This window comes from Chaetura pelagica, unplaced genomic scaffold (assembly GCF_000747805.2).
Source record: "Chaetura pelagica isolate M959 unplaced genomic scaffold, ChaPel_1.0 scaffold180, whole genome shotgun sequence".
Lineage (NCBI taxonomy): Eukaryota > Metazoa > Chordata > Aves > Apodiformes > Apodidae > Chaetura > Chaetura pelagica.
In genome coordinates this window covers 77,224-97,879 of record NW_009951794.1, presented here as the reverse complement: position 1 = coordinate 97,879, position 20,656 = coordinate 77,224, and the positions used below count along the sequence as shown (strand labels likewise).

General features: G+C 40.9%; 1 protein-coding gene across 1 annotated transcript in view; it reads right to left on the bottom strand.

Moving 5' to 3' along the window:
- Positions 1-20,656, bottom strand: part of SEC14L1 (SEC14-like 1 (S. cerevisiae)) — a 37,582-nt gene that overhangs the window by 2,928 nt on the left and 13,998 nt on the right. The window contains exons 2-12 of the mRNA XM_010006958.1: positions 12,267-12,416; positions 12,052-12,183; positions 9,586-9,714; positions 9,102-9,333; positions 8,282-8,391; positions 7,323-7,512; positions 4,415-4,503; positions 3,432-3,502; positions 2,411-2,582; positions 1,955-2,089; positions 156-290 (exon numbers count right to left, since the gene is read on the bottom strand). Coding sequence (XP_010005260.1) covers positions 156-290; positions 1,955-2,089; positions 2,411-2,582; positions 3,432-3,502; positions 4,415-4,503; positions 7,323-7,512; positions 8,282-8,391; positions 9,102-9,333; positions 9,586-9,714; positions 12,052-12,183; positions 12,267-12,416 — 1,545 coding nt within the window. The remainder of the gene's footprint in view (positions 1-155; positions 291-1,954; positions 2,090-2,410; positions 2,583-3,431; positions 3,503-4,414; positions 4,504-7,322; positions 7,513-8,281; positions 8,392-9,101; positions 9,334-9,585; positions 9,715-12,051; positions 12,184-12,266; positions 12,417-20,656) is intronic.

The window sequence follows — 20,656 nt, the reverse complement described above, 5'->3', positions numbered from 1 at the left end:
TCACAGACTTCAGCTACTGAAGTATCATTATGGACCAGAACTACAGAAGAACAAGGTGGAAGAGTGACAACTAAATAATAATGTTCTAAACCATTTTCAGTTACAGAGTCCAGAGCAGCAGGTTGAGATTAAAGAAGGGTAGGATGCAACCTCACCTCATGTGGAGCTCCTTTGAAGACACTTGCAGACTGGTAGATTGTTTCAGTCCAAAGCTTTATGTCTTCATTTTCCAACTCCTCTGCTGTCCTATAGAGGGACTTGGGAACCAGCCCACCCTCTGGTACTTCACACTAAAAGCATAAACAGCCATTAAAAAGTATCCCCTGTTGTACCTCCACACCCTGTCACACCCTCTTGCCTGCTGGCTTCAGAAACAAAACCCCACCTTCAGCAACTACTCTGAAGAATGTGAAGATGTGAGGAGTTTGAAGGTAATTTGATGGCTTGTATATCAGACATACATTTATTTTCCAGTGAACTGTTTGAGGTGGGTTTGCAGAACTTGCCACCAGAGGAACTGATCTTGCATACACACAACAGTCACCAGCCCAGAAAATGACTGTGTAAATGCTGCAGTTATCACTGAAGAAGGGCGTGAGCCACTTTGGAATCCTGAGGGAAGTGGCAATAGTGACTCAGTTTAAAAAGTACAGCCTAGAGGCCTGATTAGCTAAAATTAAGACCAGAGGATGGTGGGGAGATACAGTAAGTTTCCAAACAAGTAAAAGGATATTGCAATCAGGAAAGGTAACAGTTTTCAAGCTCCAACTGTCCAAACAACAGTGTTACACAACTTCCCTAAGTAATTATCTTTCTTAAACAATGTCTAGTAACGAATTCAGACAATTATCTGATCAGGAACTAGTTCTGCAGAAGCTTTTGGGGCAGTAGAAGTGTTTGATAACTGAATTGCAACAGGGAATTGAAAGGATCTTTGAGAAGTAATTTTTTTTGTTCAAATATCCAGAAGTAAAGAAGCAGAGAGAAACAGACTCCATTACTGTCCCTGACCAGCAGGAAGTATTGTAGCAATTTGCTTTCTGGTAACACTGACTTTTGCTTACTTAAGCAGTGAATTTTGCCAGCTCCTCAAGCACAAACTCTCTCCACAGAAAGCTTCTGCTGCAGCAAAAAGCAGCCCAGGGAAGATAAACTCATGCTCTGCTCCAACACATCTAACAGAACCTCATCATAAATTGAAACTGTATTTGAACAGACCTAGATGGATTGTTAAGAATGGTACAGAGATTTTTCTAGAAAATGTAGAGGGGCTTAAAAGGCAAGTCTGAAATGATATTTTAACACAGCTGAGTTCAGAAAAAAAAATTATCTTAGTGTTATTGTGATGGAGGCTCCAGAAAATGCCTGACTTGCACTTCTACACCCCAGTCACACCAGTGAGACTGTTGTCAAAAACATTACAGAGAAAACAAACCTTAATTGAGATGTTAAAATGACAGATGCAATCTACCCCCATTGTCTAGGCAGAAAGCAGCTGTTAAGGCACATGACAAAGGACAGAGAAATTACACTATCCTGCAGTCAAACAAGTTGTTTGTTTTGATCAATGCACATACTGCACATGGAGACCTGGCTGGTTTGTTAAGCCCTGCTAGCAAATGTGCCACATGTACCCTTGGGCTCCCTCAGCTATCAGTCAGTTCTTCTAGGTGGCACAGCCTCTTCTGATGAGCTAGTGGTGACAACTCCTGCTCAGTGCTGTGCTGCCACATCTGCTTGAACCTGACAGGTAAAAGAGACTAAAGTTTTTAACTTCGGCAAGTGTTGTACTTTTAAAGTGGATCCAGAAGAAAATACTAAGCCTGGAATCCCACATCATAGCTCCCACCTCCAAACTAAATTAGGAATAATTCTGTGCTTCTAGGCTTTTTTGTTTAGAGAATAAAAATACCCCTACAAATAAGTTGACATATGCACTAGTTTATAGTCATACCATGCACTCTCCACCAAGAAAATCAGGGATAATTTCTTTATCAATGTAATCCAGCAATCCCCCAGGACCCTGGTAGTCATTTCCAGCATAAATAAGGAATTTCTTTCTAGTGTTGTCATCAATGAATGGACTAACCTACAAAACAAACAAACAAAAAGAATAGATTAGGCTTCCAGTTTTTTCTTGAGTCAATTTAGAAGAAATCCTTTTCATTGCATTAAGTGTTATCAACCTTGCAATGCAAAGTTCACACTAGAAAGAAGCTAAATTAACCAACTGTGTAAGCAAGTTCTTGAGCAGAGTTTTTAAATCCATTGCAGAATAGAAAAGAGATAAAAGAGAGTTGCCAAATGGTAACATTTCCTGCCCATAAAGCCTGGTTTCTCAAGTGCTTTTACAGACTGCAAGTGTGTAGCAGTGGACTGAGGGTTGAGGAATGCCTTGAATTCAACATACCAGTGTCCAAAGAACTGGGAATACTCGAGGTGCTCTTAGGATTAGAAGTCGACCCAAAGTCTCAGGGTAATTGGCTTCAACTACCTCAATGATTCTTAGCAATGCTTTGACACCAGGTCGCCATAAATGCCTCATATTCAAGCCTTCTAGATCCACTAGGCAGGTCCAAGAGCTGAATTTTGAGAAAGACAAAAATAAAAAGGAGAAATCTCAGTGGGATCAAATCTCTTTCTTATGCAAGTGTTCAATGTACTGAAATGTGTGGACCCCACTGCCTGTTTTAGTTTCTATTTCACCTCCTTGCTGCAGACAATGGAGCTTAAGACCCTCAGAAGTGTCTTGGAGTGGGCCAAGCACAGTCATGGCAAGATCACTTTGCCCATCACATTTATTCCCCCCCCCCAGACATTTCACACTCCAGGTGAAGGTTAATATGAAGCAAAAAAAGATCCTGTCAACAGCCAGCCCAAACATGAAACCATTGCTTCTACTGGGAAATCAGCTGAGTGGTCATGCTGCTCTGAAGCAATTTCACATTCATGGTGCAGATTCAGATTCATGGTGCCATCACATGTTACAGCTAATTATATTGTCAGATCTCAGGGAGGGAAGCTTTTCCTACAGGAAGAGGTACATTCTTAATTCCAAATACTGAGCTCCAGCATCTGCTTTAATTACTTTCCAAGTTCAGGTCTCACCCTGGGCATGAATTCAAGAGTGACAGCTGTGCTGCACCAGCTAGCATCCATGAAATCATGCCTAAGGCTTCTGTGAGACAGCACACACTTCTTGGTTTCACTTTAAATGTTTAATATGCAGTCCCTTAGCATTACTTCTACAAATGAAGATCCAGGAGGCAGCACAATTTCACAGTTACATGCATGAAATCCACCTCTTGGATTTGACCTCCCACTGACAGCTGGGACAAGGTCTTTAACAGGGAAAAGATAAGCAGACATACTATCCATCCCTGAACCTTTCCACATTAAGGGAACCACTTCTTGTGGATTTTGTATTTTACCTTATTGGCCTGCCAAATACTTTTGTATTCTCCTCACATCTCCTCAGTCCTTCTTCATTTATTGAAAGAACCTGTAAAAAGAAACATGTTTTAGAGAAGACAGCCTTAAGCTCAGTAGATGGGATAAAGAAAAAAAGATGTTTACCACCAAAGACTAATGAAAACTACAAGATCAAACCAGCATAATTTTTTTTTTTGCAAAGAATGACCTAAAAATCCCTGTGTTTACTCCGCTGGTTGATCTTGTTGAAAAATAAACATACCTTTCCATAAAAGCAGTAAAATGTAAACAAGGTCCTGCTGAAAACTGAGAGCCAGGAGTGATACAGACATGAAGTCTCCCTACACTTCTGCTCTTTTAAGCACTGATTTCCTGTTTAGTCCAAAACTAAAGCCCCTTTTTAAGTCATAAAAAGTAACCTTGAAACAGAACTAGGACAAACAAACAGAATTGAGTATGTGCCTGGAAATGCCACTGGATGAGAAAAAGTAAAATTTGTCCCCTGCTTCTTGTGGTTACTATGGCTGTGACTGTCATTACTAGGAGTCAAAAAATGTATTGCAAACCTGGAATTCTGCCAGCTTTCTGCTTGGAAACTGAGAAGATCCACAATAACACAGTCTGAGTGATGCTTTTAGAGAAGGCAAAATGACACTACTTTTTCTTTAAAAAGAAATTATCCTAAACCTTGGCAAATGTAGAGACTTGAGTTTGAAGCACTGCACAAACTGCAGAAGAATCTGTGGAAATGGTAACCAGTAACTACAGGAGCTGCCAAGAACTACGCCTTTCCACCATCAGTTTGCAGTTGGAAAGAATGCAGAAGATCAGCTACCAGGGGCTTTCAGATGTATTCAAACCAAAAACAGACGGCCAGAGAGTACATAAAAATATCCAGAGTGATGAATGTTCTGGCAGAAGAGGAAATTTCTAAATGAAAATATCACATTGTTAGCAACTTGCTGGCTCCAGAAATACTTACGTATCGAAGCAAGGCCTCTTCCCCAAGAGCTCTCACCAAGCCTTTGGTGTCCATCTGTCCCAACCTCAGCACATACAGTGGACGACCATCTGAATAACAAGAATATAGCAACATAACCCCTCTTTTTTTTCAGCAACAGACAACTGGGAGCGAGCTCATTTTATGCTAAAAATCCAAATGGACGCAAGCCATAATCAGTTCAAACTTCATGGTACAGCTGGAAGAGGGAGGACCTGGAGCAGATGGCAGTAGCATCTCTACCCTGTCCAGCTACACCAAAGAAGGTCTGGAAATGAACTGTGAAAGTCTAATGGAGACATCTTGGTGCAAAAATAGCTCCTGTATCTGCAAGGAACATTCAAAGAACTTCAGCAAGTACGCAGGTGCACACAGGATCTTGGTGTACATAATTACAGACACAGGACTCATTAGCTTCCAGGACAGGTAAGACACAGGGAAAGCTTTAGTCCATTAGTGTAACTGAAGGGTTAAGCTTTCTGCTGCACATGAAGCAGCACTGCCTGGAGAGCTTACAGCAACTCTTCTGGAACAGGAGGTACCCGAGTTCTGGGAATTAATGACAGCAAGTGTTAACCCAGACTCTTGCTTTCTGCAGTATTTGCTGAAGTCACACCTTCCAGCTATGTCATTACATATGATGCAGAACCGGCACACAGCCTCACTTGGGCAGCTTAAGCCTGGTGAGATCAACTTCAGATGGACCTTCTGCATCTAAAGCCTTGCCTCTTCATGGATATCTTGCTGCCTACTGGGGCATCCTGATACTGTCCAGGGTACAAAGGCATGAAGCTTAATAACTGAATTGGCTGAATTTGAGAATCAAAGCTTAAATTTCTGGCTCTTCATAATAGGAGGTAACTGTCTGAAACAGCTTCCATCCTCCTCTCAAAGCTGGGATGCATCTTTTTAATCCTTGCTCTATTCTAGTACACAAGGTAAATAATCACCAACTTACAAAACTGAATATGCTGGACACAAACCAAAAAACCAACACCTTTCTACATAAAAATCTCCCTTAAGTTCTGTTATCTGTTGAGCTTCACTTCCCTCCAACAACTGCAAAGAGAGGTATCAAATTATCACTAAGTCCTTTGGGACACAAGGAAAGAGACTATAAAGAAACCTTATTAAACAAACAAACAAAACTGCAGTGTCAAGGCAAGTTACTCATTTGGCAAAGACACTACCCCCAGGAAAGGTCACAGTCTTGTATTCTATCAGGTGGTGTAAAAGAAAATGTTGTTTTAACACCAGCACACACTTATCTTGGAATGTGCTGTTTAGCTTTTGAAACACTAAACATAAAGGGCTATTAAGCTTCATAGGTCTCCCTCCCTCACAGATGGACACACATCCAAGACCAAACTAATAGCTTATAACCCTGGTCCACCCAAATGACACATGAAGGGAAGTGTCAGCTGACAGGACTGAATTATCACTGCATATTTTTTATACTCCATTAGAGCTTTGTAATTTTTAAAAAACAACACATTTGACTGAAGCTTTCCTGTAAAAATAAAAGCAACTCAGATGTATAGAAAACCATGCCAATTGCAAGCCAAAATATCTTTTATTGTTTTGCACTAAGAGCTCATTCTAGACAACACACTTCGTAATCACTGCTGCCTTTGCTTCAGTGCTAAAAGCCACACAGAATTCAGCTAGCTTAAGTTGGGCACATTAAGCACATGTAGGAGGAAAAGGAGCAATACTAGGAAGGAGGGTTTAAATAAAACCTACCAATGTAAAATTTTAAGTCACCAAGAACAGCTCAGTTTTGAAAGTCTGTTTCCATTATTGACAAAGCCATGCTCTACCTGGGGGCATGCTGCAAGAGACCAGAGGAACTGAAGGGGAAGGGAGGGGAGCACATAGCTCACCACAAGACTGAAAAACTTCTCAGAAAAACATTAAAAAACCCTTTGATGTATTCTGTACCTTTCTACCCAACTGGCAGGACCCTGTTATGTGCTATTGACAGAGGAAGCCTTTGCAAAATAAAGACAAGGAACTGACAGAAAGGGAGAACTTAATCCACAGGTTTTTTTCCCCTACAGTCTTCACAAGCATATTCTCATTTTTCACTCTCTTAGTTTGAGGTCTGTCAAACCCAAAGCAGCAGGGGAGAGCCATTCAAGTTCTCCAGTGATTAAACTTCTGCTGTGCCCTCCCTGTCTCCTGGCCACTACTGCTGACAGCATCCTGTCCTGTTCCATACACTTCTTTCAACAGGAAGAGCTAACAGAAACAATGGTGCCTACTGGGGAAAAGACTAAATCAGCACACAGCTCACAGTCAGAGATCATTTCCTTATCTAAGGAGTTCAGCTTGCCTCAAGCAACAAACTCCAATATGTTTCATTTCTGTGTATGTATTAGCAACAAGATCAGCACATGATAAAGCAAGCAGAGGGACAGGGGAACGTGTCAGGCACAGTCCATGTTCCAAAGATCTGGCCATGGCTCACCACACAAAAGGGAATTCAGCCAAAGCTCCTTCTCTTCTTAAATAAACCTGCTTTATTTGATGTTTTTGCAACATGCCAGTTCTCATCAATAAGCTGATTTTAATGCCAAGTAAGTATTCATTTATGCCATCAGACTTCTATACCAGAAATATGATTAGGAAGCTATATTTATTTACAAACATCTTTTAATCACTGAAAGAGAATACTCAGCATTTGCATAACACCCTTCTAAGCTTCTCAGACCTAGGAGTCTGTCTCCATCAATTAAGGAGCTGACAACATCAATTTAAGTGCATTTAGTAGGTAACAACTGAGAAGTTCTAACCCTCTTTCCAGTCAACTCTACTTAACAAAGGGACAACAATCCCCTTGAATTCAGAACATAAAAAGGCTGTTCAATATCCACCCCGTGGAGCATACCTTTGTCATGGTGATGCCAGCCACCTGCATAGTAATCTTGGAGTACTTGAGGAGGGTTCCAGGTGTCTAGAATATAGTCTACCTGGTGCTGCTTACGCCAGGTCAGTGACTGGCAAAGAATCTCTCTTGCTTTATCAATGTTGAAGTCCCGGGCACGCAGGAATCTTAAGATGTGCTTATCCTTTGGGATCTATTAAAAAAACCCAACACAATCAAATGTAATTGTATATTCAAGATTTGAAACAAGAAGAAAAAACCCCAAAGAACAAAAGCTGAGAAACATGCAGCCCTGCACCAAGGTAAGAGGAGGATGGTAGGAAACACTGGGAGTTACTCAAGCAAATCAGTCTTCCTTTGCGACAAACACATGAGGCCCATCAAGTGCTGCAGCCACCTGCACACAAGGGGTATAAAAACTTTATGAACTAATGTCATCATTCACACCTGTATGGCCACACCTTTTAGGGTGTTGCCAATGTAAATGGATCTAGGGACAAAACACAGGCTGTGTTTCATTGCTAAGTAAAAGGAAGCTGAGAGATACATGCAAATCACAAGCCACTGGAAAACCCCCAGCCTTGCTCTCAGTGATTTAACTGGCCATGTCTCTTCCCTTCCAGTCCTGCACCCAGGGACAGAGATTTGAGCATGTGTTTGGTTTGGCCAAACATTTGTTTTAGCCAAAGGTTATTGCAGAACCAGGCAGATTTTTAAAACTGACGTTAGTCCCCTGTGCTGGCTATTGACATTCTGAGGCTAATCACACTAAGCACCTCAGCTGGCAAAGTCAGCTGGCCAGTCACAATGAATATTGCCACTGTGTAGACTTAACTTACCCACTCTGTTCTGCCACTTCACAGGAACAGTTAGCCACAGGAGGTGTGGCATGACACTTCCTCGGGTCCACCTGGCATATCACATTCTGAGACAAGAGCCACGAGAGACCAACAATAACTTACTTTGCCCTTGTGTGTCTCCTGGAGCCACTGTCTCAGCCGGATGAGGCAGCTTTCCTGCATTGGTGTCAAGTCACCCAGATAACGCTTGATGTAGTCTGCGTCCAGCTTGTCTGAAAGGAGATGTAGGTGTGATTAGAGTGCTCCTGGACTGACCTAGCCCAAGCAGCAAACGATCTTATATGCCTGATATCTGCAGCAGAAAAGCAGCTGCTCTATTCTGTGCAGAGCTGAATATAAAGTTTCTTTGCATCAATGACAAGCTGAGCAAGGCAACATACATACTCATCTTAACGTTAAACCAAGAAGATTAATTCTCCTCCAGCAACTAAGAAGTGAAACCAGGGATTTATAAAAGCATTTTGCCAGTATATTCAGATTTGTCAATCCACAGCACCATAAGACTTGCTTCATCTGGAACTACTTAGAGAAGCTTTCATCTAAATCTCCCAGTGCATGGATTTTCCAAAATTCCCTTATTAACAGGGGAAGGAAGATAAAACAGAAGGCTGCGTCCAGGGATGCTTCAGTCCTTTCCTCCCCATTATTCCTACAGTTATGCTCATCCCTGAAGTAGGCAAGAAGTAGGCCACTTGCTTGCAATCTAATCACCAGTGTGAAGAGTTTTTCCACTCATATCTGATCTTCAATTACTTAAAAGACCAGTTTGCTATCCAAACATCACTGCTTTGAAAATCTGCATTTTAGCACTGCATGTTACCAAACAAAGAGCCAATGTGAAGATTTGTCCATGAGAAGCAGCAGAGTGCTGAAGGCCTCTACAGTACAAAGAATCCCACTGAACCAAGTCAGACCACCATACCATCAGGTGTTCCTGCTGTGGGCTCTGAGGGGCTGCTGGAGGTGTTGAGGATCTCCTTGTTCAAGCCCTCCTTTGTGGCAGAGTCTGGTATATTAATAGCAGGTGAAACTGGTTGTCTTGTGTGGGATGTGCTGCTCTCCAGTTTACATTCAACAGGAGGAGTCCAACGAGGAACAAAAGTTATTCCTTCTTCTTCTAGCTGCTTCAGGTAGTATTCTATTACTTCTTTTCCCTTTAAAAAGGAAAAATTACTTCAGCAACTAAAAACTCCTGTTTAGACACAGAAAGGATGGGGCTGGAAACCCATGAAGTGGCCAGACCTCTTTAAAGATTCCACTTGCAAATACAGACCCACACATACATGCTGCCCCAGGCTGGAGTAAACAGCCCAGCTTTTTCAGCAGAGCAGCCTGTTACTTAGCAGCAGCTACACTGCCTTGTGGTAACTTAGAGCCAGGCACTTCCTTCATGACTGCAAGCTCACCTTTTTAATATTGATAGTGTACTGCTTCATGGCAATCTTTTCCACTGTGCTTTCAAAACCAAAAAAAGATTTTATATCCAGACTTGCTGACTGCTCAAAACAGGTCCAGTCTTCATTCTCAGGATGAACCTATTAGTTAAAAGGAGATCATGCAGTTTAGCATTTTTTTCCTCACAATATTTGAAGTTTCCTGTTTTACAGATTCACATAGTCAAAAAACATTCAAGTGGAACTTGCAGTCTTTTGTTTCATTTGCAAAACACAGTTCAGAAAAGGCAGCACAAAGGCTGAGAAAGCTGAGAAGCCCTCCTGCAGTCCTGTGGCTAGCATAGTGCAGCTTTTTCTTAATAAGAAAGGGGAGAGTGGAGAAGTATTGATGCACCAGCCAAGAGCCAAAGGCCTAGCACATTTATATAATTAACATTGTCTCATTCTAGATATGGGCTGTGACTGCAGTTTATCTGTGGAACAGGGTAAATTCCACAGTGAACTTTAAGCTGCTGCAGGTTAGACTGATAGACTGAGGCCAACTAGTCTAAAATCTGCACAAGCAGAGTGTAAGCACTTCCCAGCACTGCAGTCTGGATGTGTTTACAACAGATCATTTCCTCGTTGACCTATTTTGTAGATTGAAAGCTATTTTACTTTGTTCTCCTATAATAAAATCAGTGTAAACTTCCCATTCAGTTGACAGCTGAATAAGCTACCTTACAGCACCCCCAACTTCCTCGTTTGCTGAAAGATGATCCTGAAACAGGGACAGACCTTGATGGAAAGATCTTTTCTAAACTCACTTCAGTTGAGACACAATCACAGAATCGTCATGGTTGGAAAAGACCTCTAAGACCAGCAAGTCCAACCATCAACACAAAAAAAAAACCCCACAACCTTGGCCATACAGCATGTCTTGAAGTACCAAATCTATACAGCTTTTGAATACTTCCAGTGATGGTGACTCAACCACCTCCCCGGGCAGGCTGTTCCAGTGCCTAACCACTCCATTACAGAAATTCTTCCTAATATCCAATCTAAGCCTCTCCTATCACAACTTTAGGCCATTTCCTCTGGTCCTGTTGTTCTTGGGAGAAGAGGATAACACCCACCTCACTACAACCTCCTTTCAGGTAGTTGTAGAGGGCAATAGGGTCTCTCCTCAGCCTCTTTTTCTTCAGACTAAACATCCCCACTTCCCTCAGCTGCTCCTCATATGACTTGCTCTCTAGGCCCTTCCCCAGCTTGGTAGCTCCTCAGGACCTGCTCCAGCCCCTCAATGTCCTTCTTGCAGTGAGGGGCCCAGAACCGAACTCAGTGCTTGAGATGCAGCCTCACCAGTGCCAAGTACAGGGGCACAATCACCTCCCTACTCCTGCCATGTAAGCTCACTCAAGATGAGCTTCTCCATGATCTTTCCTGGTACTGAGGTCAGGCTTACAGGCCTGTAGTTCCCTGGATCCTCCTTCTGGCCCTTCCTGTAGATGAGGGTCACATTAGCCAGCCTCCAGTCACCTGGGACCTCCCCTATTGACCAGGGCTGTTGACAAATGATGGAGAGAGGCTTAGTGAGCTCCCCCACCAGCTCCCTCGACACTCTGGGGTGGATCCCATCCGGCCTCACAAACTTGTGTGTGTCCAGACTTGTGCAGAAGCAGATCACTAACTACTTCCTCCTGGATTATGGGGAAAAGTGTTAAATATAAGTTGGAAATAATTCCAGAAATAATAATAATAATCAGATAATAGTGTCAAGTGGCTTTGACATCCAGTGACCTTTTAACCATGGCTCTGTACAGAACAGAAAATGTTATCTCCTCCAGGCAAAAATAAAGCTACCATAAAAATAACTGGGTTACATTTGCTAGATTTGATTTGACCTTTAACATCAACCCGAGGTTTTACTGCTACATGTTTGTGCTGTACAAGCCCATGGGTATTAGCTCAGCCATTCAGAAAAAACATCACCAGAGCACAGCAGTAAGCCTGCCCCCAGACTCCTGTCAGAAAAGGTCTGCACTGAAATCCAAAAACAGCCACAAAGAAAGAATTAGGTTAAAGCATTAGGTTAAAGAATTAGGTTAAAACAGCTGAGTCTATGTACATTTGTCTGGGTTGAGCAGAAGGTGGGTAAGCTATGTTGAACATTCCTTTAACAGTTCTGTCAGGGTATCATCAGCCTTACCAAGCCCCACACTGCCATTACAGACCAGATTTGCCTGAAGAGAGCTGTCAAACACAGCAAATTATGTTGTGTTCTGCTTGCTGAGAAGATGCTCAAAAGCAAGAAGGTGCCAAAATTGTTTCAGTTCTTCAAGGAATTGTGCTACATTTAACACTAACAACAATTATCACTCATGGTGGTGTGTTGGTTACTTTTTCTTGCAAAGCAAAAGCCAACTTCTGTGTATGAATCCTGAAATCTAACCACTGCCTTAGCTCCATCTGTAGGACCACCAAGAGCCTGTTACTCACTGTGTAACAGCAGTGTTCATTAACAACAATTCTATTAGAGAAGGTTTCATTGTAGGCTTCTATATGCAAAGTCCTTTCTCGCCTGTTCAAAGAATTCTTCTGGACAAAGTAGACATAATCCACTCCTGCAATCTGAGGAAGATGACACAGATCCAGTTAGAATACAATATTCATGTGAAAGGATATCCAAAAGCAGGCACTTCAAACCTCATCACCTTTTTCAATAGCCGTGGTGCATCTATGTCCAGCTTACAGCGCCGCTCAATCACGTGGATCGATTCATCCTCACTCTTGTATTCGTTCACAATGTCACTGGCTACAAACATAGGGATGAGAGGACACGTAGGAAACCTTCTTTCATATGCCTGTAAAGATGGAAAGAGAAGAAAAGAAGCTATGATCACAATTAATTCCCACGGGTGTGTGTAGGGTTCCTTTGCCGATATCTCCAGCAATTGGAGACACAATAATGCACTTCACAGCTTTTGAAGAAGGGACTAAACCTTCCTGGGGTCCATGTAGCTGAAAAAAGTCACAGTGCTTTCCAAACAACCCATGTATTCTCCTAATATAACCCTTTCCAGGTAAAGCCATGTTTAAAATACTCCATCTCTCCTCTCCCTCCAAAAAGGAAATTGTCATTATGTACAATGACAACCCACTTGTCAGCAGTAACAGGAAAATAAGACCCTCTAGTTCTAAAATACCACAAGACAAACCAATTAAGTGCTGGATTAAAAAACCCCACATGCTAATGATTGGTGTTTCACCAAGCTGACTAGAGGGTTTTCCACACAGCTCCCAAAGGTCTAATAAAAACATTTCAAAGCCTGTTTCTTAAGCTAACAGAGCTCTCAAGCTCCCTACACACAGAGTATTCAGATTGATTTCACTGCAGTTTATCAGCTTACAACATACAGCCTGGCCTTCCAATACAATGAGGCCATTTTATACCTCTGAAAAGTTAAATTTTTCCAAGAATGCAGAACTAGCAATAGGCTTTGATTCTGGTTAGAGTGATGTAAATAACTTCATCTCTTAAGCACTTGACATGCTCAGAGGAGATGGTATTGGCACACTCGGAAAGGATAGGTAAGAATCTGGCCTCAGTAAAACAGGCAAGAGGCAAGTGCAGTTATCCCCATTAGTAAACTTGGTGAATTTCCATTTCCTAAAATGTTGTAGCCCCTGTAGCTGGAGAATACAACTTGTATATTTTTTTTCCTTTTCTTTCATATTCACTAGTGTACCTCCAAGCTGGAGGTACACTTTGGCTTTTTGTCATGGGCTGGCATTAAAGTAACTAATTCTTCAGCCTTCTTTTCAAATTCTCTATTCTTCCATTTTTGCTATTATCAGAACCTTGTTAGCTTTGGTGAAAAGGCTGGATTTGCAAGTTGTCCCAATGAAGAGAACCTCAGTAATAAAGTAAAACTAAGAGCATGTTCTTTAGGGAGACAAAATCTTGCGTTGCTGTTGATCTCTCCAAAACCTTCAAGTACTTTCTTGCTGACACAATTCCTTAAAAGAGCTAAAATATCCACCCTGACCTTTTAAATAATTTTAACTGCTCTGAACATAGCTGGGTTGCAGCACAGAAACAGCAACACCAGGGAGAGGAGAGGGTGTGGAAGAAAATAGGCAGCAGCTGCAGAAAGTATGCAACGGTGGCATTCAAAGAGAAAAGATCTAATTCTCCCCTCACAAGAATAAAAGTACTTAGTTTGTTCCCAGTGTTCACAGTTTGAACACAGTGCTACTATGGTGACAGTGGTGCAAGGCACTAAAACAGTGTGAGCTTTTTTCCCCTCGTGCACACTTTTAAGCCATTTTTGCAGCATGATTGTCCCGAGTTCATAAAGCTTCTCTGTAACGTACTAGAAGTACAAGCCGTGGGTGAGCACGTATGCTCCTTTTTCCAAGCTATTCATCTGTGCACAGCTGGTTTAGTTTAAATTAAGAATAGAAATAATTTCTAGGTTCAGAGATGTGTGCACAATAGAAGTGACAGAGCATGAGTGTTGTTAACACAATAGGAAGCAGTGGGGAAGAAAGCTTTCCACATCTCCAGGAGAAAGGGAGGATGGGCCCTATTCATATTGTACAAGAAATTTCTTATTTCTTTTATGAGACTCTTGTTCTGGTCAGAGCTTGTACATTTTGCAGTAATTCAAGAATATCTCAGCCTTCTCACTGAATCTCAGCATTCTTTCTAAATCCCTATATTGACTGTAGTTAAATGTTGTTCTAAGTCAGAAAAAAAAGATTTCCTGAAGAAGCAGAATTGAGAAGTGCTTCTGGTTTGCAAGTCATTTCATTTGACACTTTTATTTTATTTTAGGACCTTATGTTACAACAATTATTTCATAGACAGGACAGAAGGGGAAGTAAATATCTAACATTTTGCCCATAATTTTCACTTTTGGATTAGAATGAATTCTCCCTGAGTAGCCTCCTCTATGCCAAGCCTTTGTAAGCCTCCTTCATTGCACATCTTGAGGCATTTCTCATCTGAGTCCTCAAAATGCTTCCCATTTGCTCTGTGAAAACTTGCACATTACAAACAGGCACCTGCTCATAAGTGTTTATTGAACTATGAGAGAGGAAAAAAAAAAAAAAAGCACCAAGAAGAATTTGTTGTTCTGAATGTGAAAACTGAAGAGAACAAAATAATTATCTGCCAAAAATTGGCAGGCTCAAAGCTTGCAGCAACAAAGTACTTGAAGGTTTCAGAGAGATTAACAGCAACACAGGATTCTTTCTCCCTAAAGAACATGCATAGAGTACTGAAAACTGTTCACAGTCCATTTTATTGGGCTCTTAAATTAGCCTGGCTTTATTTCTTTATGTACCATTGCCAATATGTTCTTGCAATGCATCATTTCTCAGTACAGCCTTGATTGAAGAAAAAAAGATGATAGTAAGCCGTAGCCACATCAAAATACTCATTCTGATTTAAGCAGAGCTGCCTCTTCCACATGTGGCAAACAGTTCTCTTTCATTCTGAAGAGCAGGCAAGAAAAAGCTGGTAAGGACTATAGGAAGGACACTGAGATCTTGCCTCACCATGGGCCAGCACAGGAAGAAAACCTGTAATTTGTGGTACAACACAATAAGAGACATGAATCAAAGCAGCACATGCATTACCAAGACTTAAAAGAGCATGAAAAGATTGATGGAAGATCAAATGCTACTGCTTCTTTTTTACTAACAGAACTGCATGGATTTTTCTCTGTTATTGGGGTGCTTTGAACCAGAAGTCCAGCTTTGCAGACAGGGAGTAACTGGACTGCACTATCCAACATTCCTTCAGCAGCCTGGTAAAGCAGAGTACATGATAAGATGCCACACATTCTTCCTCTCTGATAGGTCTCTCCTTACAAATAAAATCATTAGATATGACCCATCTTCTCTCAGGATTTCAATTGTACTGTACAGATATAATCACAAAAGACAGTTAGTTCCTCAAAAGCAAAGCAGTTGCAGTAATCGTGATGGACTCCATGCAAGAATGAAATGCTGTTGCTGTACAACTGAACACATCAAAGAAGGATGTTGCAAGAATGTTACTTAATTTTACCAATTCCTTCAGTCACATTTAATAAAAGGCATGTGTGGAGATTCTGATACATAAGTGAAAGGTGCAGGTGTGCTCATCCTCAAATCCTCCAACACTGGTGCTGGGCTTGACATGAAAAGTGGAGCTGCCTCTTCAGCTAAGAGACAGATCTGTGTACAGACCTTCCACCAAAATGCTTCAAAGCCTGCAATTCTGTTGTTCCCCAACATTGTTCTTTCACAATTTCCCAGCAGCCTCTAGAACATTTGTGCACTCTGTTTAGTCAGAAGCTGGCACTGTGCACCAAGAAAAACAGAGTATGGTGAAGCAGCCTGAACTTCACATTTGATGGGATCATCATATAAACCCTTCACTTTCTTAATGCATGGTAACTGTAAGGACACTGACAAGCAGCATTTCAATCAAAATAGCACTGTATTAAAGCTTCTTTCACAACTGCTTCTCTTTAAAACTTGTGTTCAGGGTAGAATCAAAGTTACTAGGGTTTATATTACTTTTATCTTTGCTAGTATTTCAGCTGTGTTTAAAGACATGAAAGGAATACAAAAGTGAGACTATTTTCAACCCATTGCAGTCATTTTGCATACCCAAGGGAATGACACTTGCTGCCAATGCCCTTAGACTTTTGGGATTCTAGTATCAGCAGTAACAGGAGCCTGTCAAAATACCACCTTTAGAACAGTAACTAGCAATGACCTCAATCCACCTTTCTGGAGGAACACAGACTGTTCTGGCTTTTTGCATCTCAAACCATGCCTAGGGCTAATAAATTACCTTGATAATAGGAATGTGCTCAGTCCTCAGGGGGAAAGTCAGTCATTTATGCAAACGAGTTACTCAGCTTCTCTGCCAGATTAATATATTCCCAGTCTCCTGCTTTAAAGGATAGGGATTATTCAGCATTTCCATTAGATGATTCAAAACTAACTTCTATACTTAAAAGAAAAATGATCTGACAGAACTTACACTACTCTTATAGTAGTTGAATCCTCCAAAGAGAACTTCTAACCTGGTGAAGTAAGTAGGAATCTTAGTCACCATTTGGAAATTTAAGCATATTGACCATTTTCTTAGTAGCTTAATTGCATGAAACAAGCTGTGAAGAGGTTTTATTTTTAAAATGTTTTCTGTTCAAAATTGCTTGAACAGTAAGCTTCTAAGGGTAGCACAACATTCTACAAGAGGACCTCAAAAGATGCATCCAAGCAATCGAATTAGTCCTCTGCATTGTGTGTCCCACATACAAACTTTAATTTCTGCCTGTAATACCTGACCGGGTTTGGGTATTAATCTGTAAGTGCCTACCTTCTCTGTGCTTCACTGTGCTTTCCTATCCACTTGGAGTATGTGGAATTGCTGAATTATTCATAAACACAGAAGAAACCAGAAGGGTCACTCAAGTAGGATGCTGCCTTAGCTAGAAAGGCTGCATTCTAGCAGCTTGACTGTTCTTGTGTTATCATTACATCCCCCTCCTCCCCCTGCATTAGAGCACTGCAGATCAATAGGAAAAACATTGACTCGTGGGAGGGCAACCAAGAGGTTTCAAATTCTTGGCAGCTTCATTTGAAAAGAAACAATTCTGAATTAACTCTTACAAGCAAATACCTTCTTATCCCCCATATACTGCTGCTGTCTACAGCTCTTTTCTTTTTATAATACCATTCTTCATACCATTCTTCATTCATACCATTTTATCATTTTTTAATAATATGTGTTGAAAAATCATTATACTTCTTCAGAGAGTGTGTATCTCAGTGTATCTTCTTGGATGTTAGTTCACATGTTGGTAAGTGGCTTGGGGGTGTGTGAGTGGAAGGAAGCAGATGGTTAGAGCAGATATACCTCAGAAAGCTCTAGAAATGTGTTTTTTTGGTAAGGTATCATCCCAGGACCCAGGAAGGGGGAAGGTGAACGGGACTGCAGCTTGGGAGAGAAAAAATATCTTTAATCTACAGTTAGGCAACTCTTTGGAAAGGAACAACACTGTGAAGCCAGTTCTGGAAGGACAAACAGTCCTCTAAAAGGATATCTTCACTGCTACAAGCCAAACCCCTGCCACCATCTGAGCAGCATAGTTAAACTTTGCTTTCTTGCAGTGAACTTCCTCCATCAGTATGGCTGTACACAGCACCCCTTGTTCAAAGCAGGCTTAAGTGGTTTTTGCTTCATTAAATGTTCTCATCTCCAAGGAGAGAAGTGGTTGTTTTTTTATTGCTGTGAAACAAAGGCTGCTTGGCAGTGACTCAGTACTAAGAACTCTCTCTCTGTGTGAAAAAATACCAAGAAGGCTTTAGTTATACAAGACAAACAAGGCTTATGAGGACTACACAGTCAGCATGAGAGGCAGGTTCAAACCTATGAATGAATGGCTGTACATAATCTGAAACAGATTCTATAATAAGAGTGTACACATATACATGTATATAATCTTCCATATGCACATTTCTAGTCCTTGACAAATATGAGGTGGTTCAGCCAACCTTTGCACTTGGTTGTAAATCTTGGCCCAGCCTATACCATCACAATACAACTAGTCAGATTTTCAAAGCACTGGGATGACAACCCACTGCACAGCTGATATTTGTAAGAGGCTTTCTCTTAACAGAGCAGAGAACACTATGACTTCATTTTGAAAGGGGAAAAATGAGACATTAAGCCTTTCCTTGCAATTTCTACTAAAAAAAGTGTTTAATCAAAACAGAACTGGAATACAATATGCTCCTCCAAAGCTTTTCCAGCAGGATTCACCAATGGTTAACCTGCTGGCTATCAGAGCAAGATCAACAAAGAAAATGTTTGCATAACAACTTATCACTGAACTGGATGTAAGCAATGAGAAAATACTTCAGGAAATACTTTGTGTGGAAGCCCTTTGTGTAAATTTTAAATTATAAACCATCACTTGAATGAGAGTTACTTCAAGGACTTAAAGAATCAAGACAAATTTAGCAATCAGAGAATGTCCATCAAAATGAAGGCTCTGTGCTCCATCTTGTTTTGTTAAAAAAATAAACCAAATCCCAATGCCCCACATTTGAATACATCTTCATTTTAATACATTAATTTTGGAACAGAAAACACTTCCACTCTACAAAGAGCAGAATTTCACTGGAGAGGAAAATCCAGTCTTTCCAAACTGAGCTGTACTTGAGAAGAGTGTGAATAGCAGAGAACTGGCAGAACACTCCGACAGCCCTGCAGATGGCTTGGAGGGGACAGCTGTGTCGTGTGGTGGGACACAATCTGGTGAATCTGTTACATGAGAACCTGGCTGGTGAGAGGAGCCCCTTACCCTCAACTACAGGCAAAAAAATTGCATCTCTTTTTTCCTCATCACAATTTGCTGAACTGGTAAATGCATCCTGGTCTTAGTTTACCTGGTCCCTCTTCTATCTTCCCTCCATCCCCTGTTGCTGCACAAGTAACTCAGGAACACAATATGCTGCCTTCATCCTCCATTCCCTGGTATGTGATGAAATTTGGCCTCTTAAGTATTAATGATGACTATTAAGAATATTAAAGAAAAAATAAACAACCCCTCTGTAAATGGCACAGAAATCTATAGCACAAGTCAATATTAGTAAGACAAGCATTCTGCTTCTTTTTAAAGGCTAAAAAGTCCTTGTTTCCTACCCAAGTGTACTAAGTGTTATTGACCTAGGACTTGCTGATTAAATGCTCATTAGTGTGTTTGGAGTGTAAACTTACAGCATGGAGAACAAGCAGTGCCAGCACTGTTCCCATGCAGTCTACCAAAGCAAAGCATTCCTAAAATGCCCCAATTGCTTCTACATTGCAGAAATACACCCCAGCTTTCAAGCTTCAATATGATGGAGTTAGTATAAAATGTTCATGAAGTGGGCTGTTAAAGTTTGATATAAATATGCATAAAATCCTTTAACAATGCTTTTTAGTTTTTTATATTTTTGGTTGGTTGCTTTTTAAAAACAGAGACCACACAAACACACATTCTTATACACTTTGAGACAAGTACTAACAGATCTGTACTCTGCACAGATCCTGTTCATGAATTCTCATTGCAGACTTATTTATTTCTCAGAGAGAGAAGCAAGCTTGAAAAATGATCTCACACGTTCCTCTTTTGAGCTTTGAGGTAGAGGATCTGGGAAGAAAAATTGTCAGTGGTTCAAGAACTTAGCTGCAGTATGATATTCAGATTCTTATATATATAATGCTGTACTTCTGATACTGCACTGAAGTGGTGCTCAAATGTATTGCTCAGGTCTACATCTCTTCAGATGGTCAAGCTTATTCAATAAAGACTAACACACTGAGTTGGTCATGACCTCATAGTCACTACTGGATCCTGCACAGGTCTCAAAGTATTCCCTGAGCTTCAAACACTCAGAAGTGTAAAATAACTTGTGCTCTAAGTAACCCTTATGACCCTACAAACACTAAAGGTCACTGAACAAACATTTCATGAACATTACCAGGGCTTCACTTGATCTTCTTAGAGAATGAAGTGCTAAGATGCCTTGCTGTTTATAGCATCTTTGTCTTTAGAAAAGCATTTGAAGCCAGTGAAACCACTAGACTGAGCTTTCTCAGGTCACCTCTTGTTTTAGGGAACAGAAAATTCCTGAGAAATTCTCCAGGAAACCAGAGGCTGAGGGAAATGAAACCAACTATAAGTAGAGGTGAACAATAAAACATTTATTTCTCTGGTTTTATTAGGTGTACAGAAGAGCACAAGCCCTGCTCCCTCTCATCTTCTTTCGATGCCCATACATGTTTAAAGGGGCCCTCTTGATTTAATCAGATTTCATTTAAAAGGATTTCAGACCCTACACTGCTATCAATGACCCACTTACACCTTGCAAATGTCCACAAAGAAAAAGGAGGGGAGGATGAGATTTATTTCAACACATTTAAATTCACTCCTTAGCTTAACTATACAAAGCCTTAGGCAGACAGGACTGTTGTACCCATTTTTACATTTAGCTGTATCAGAAGCCCATAGAAATTTAAAGCTAAGTAAGTATCCATTTATGTTTCTTG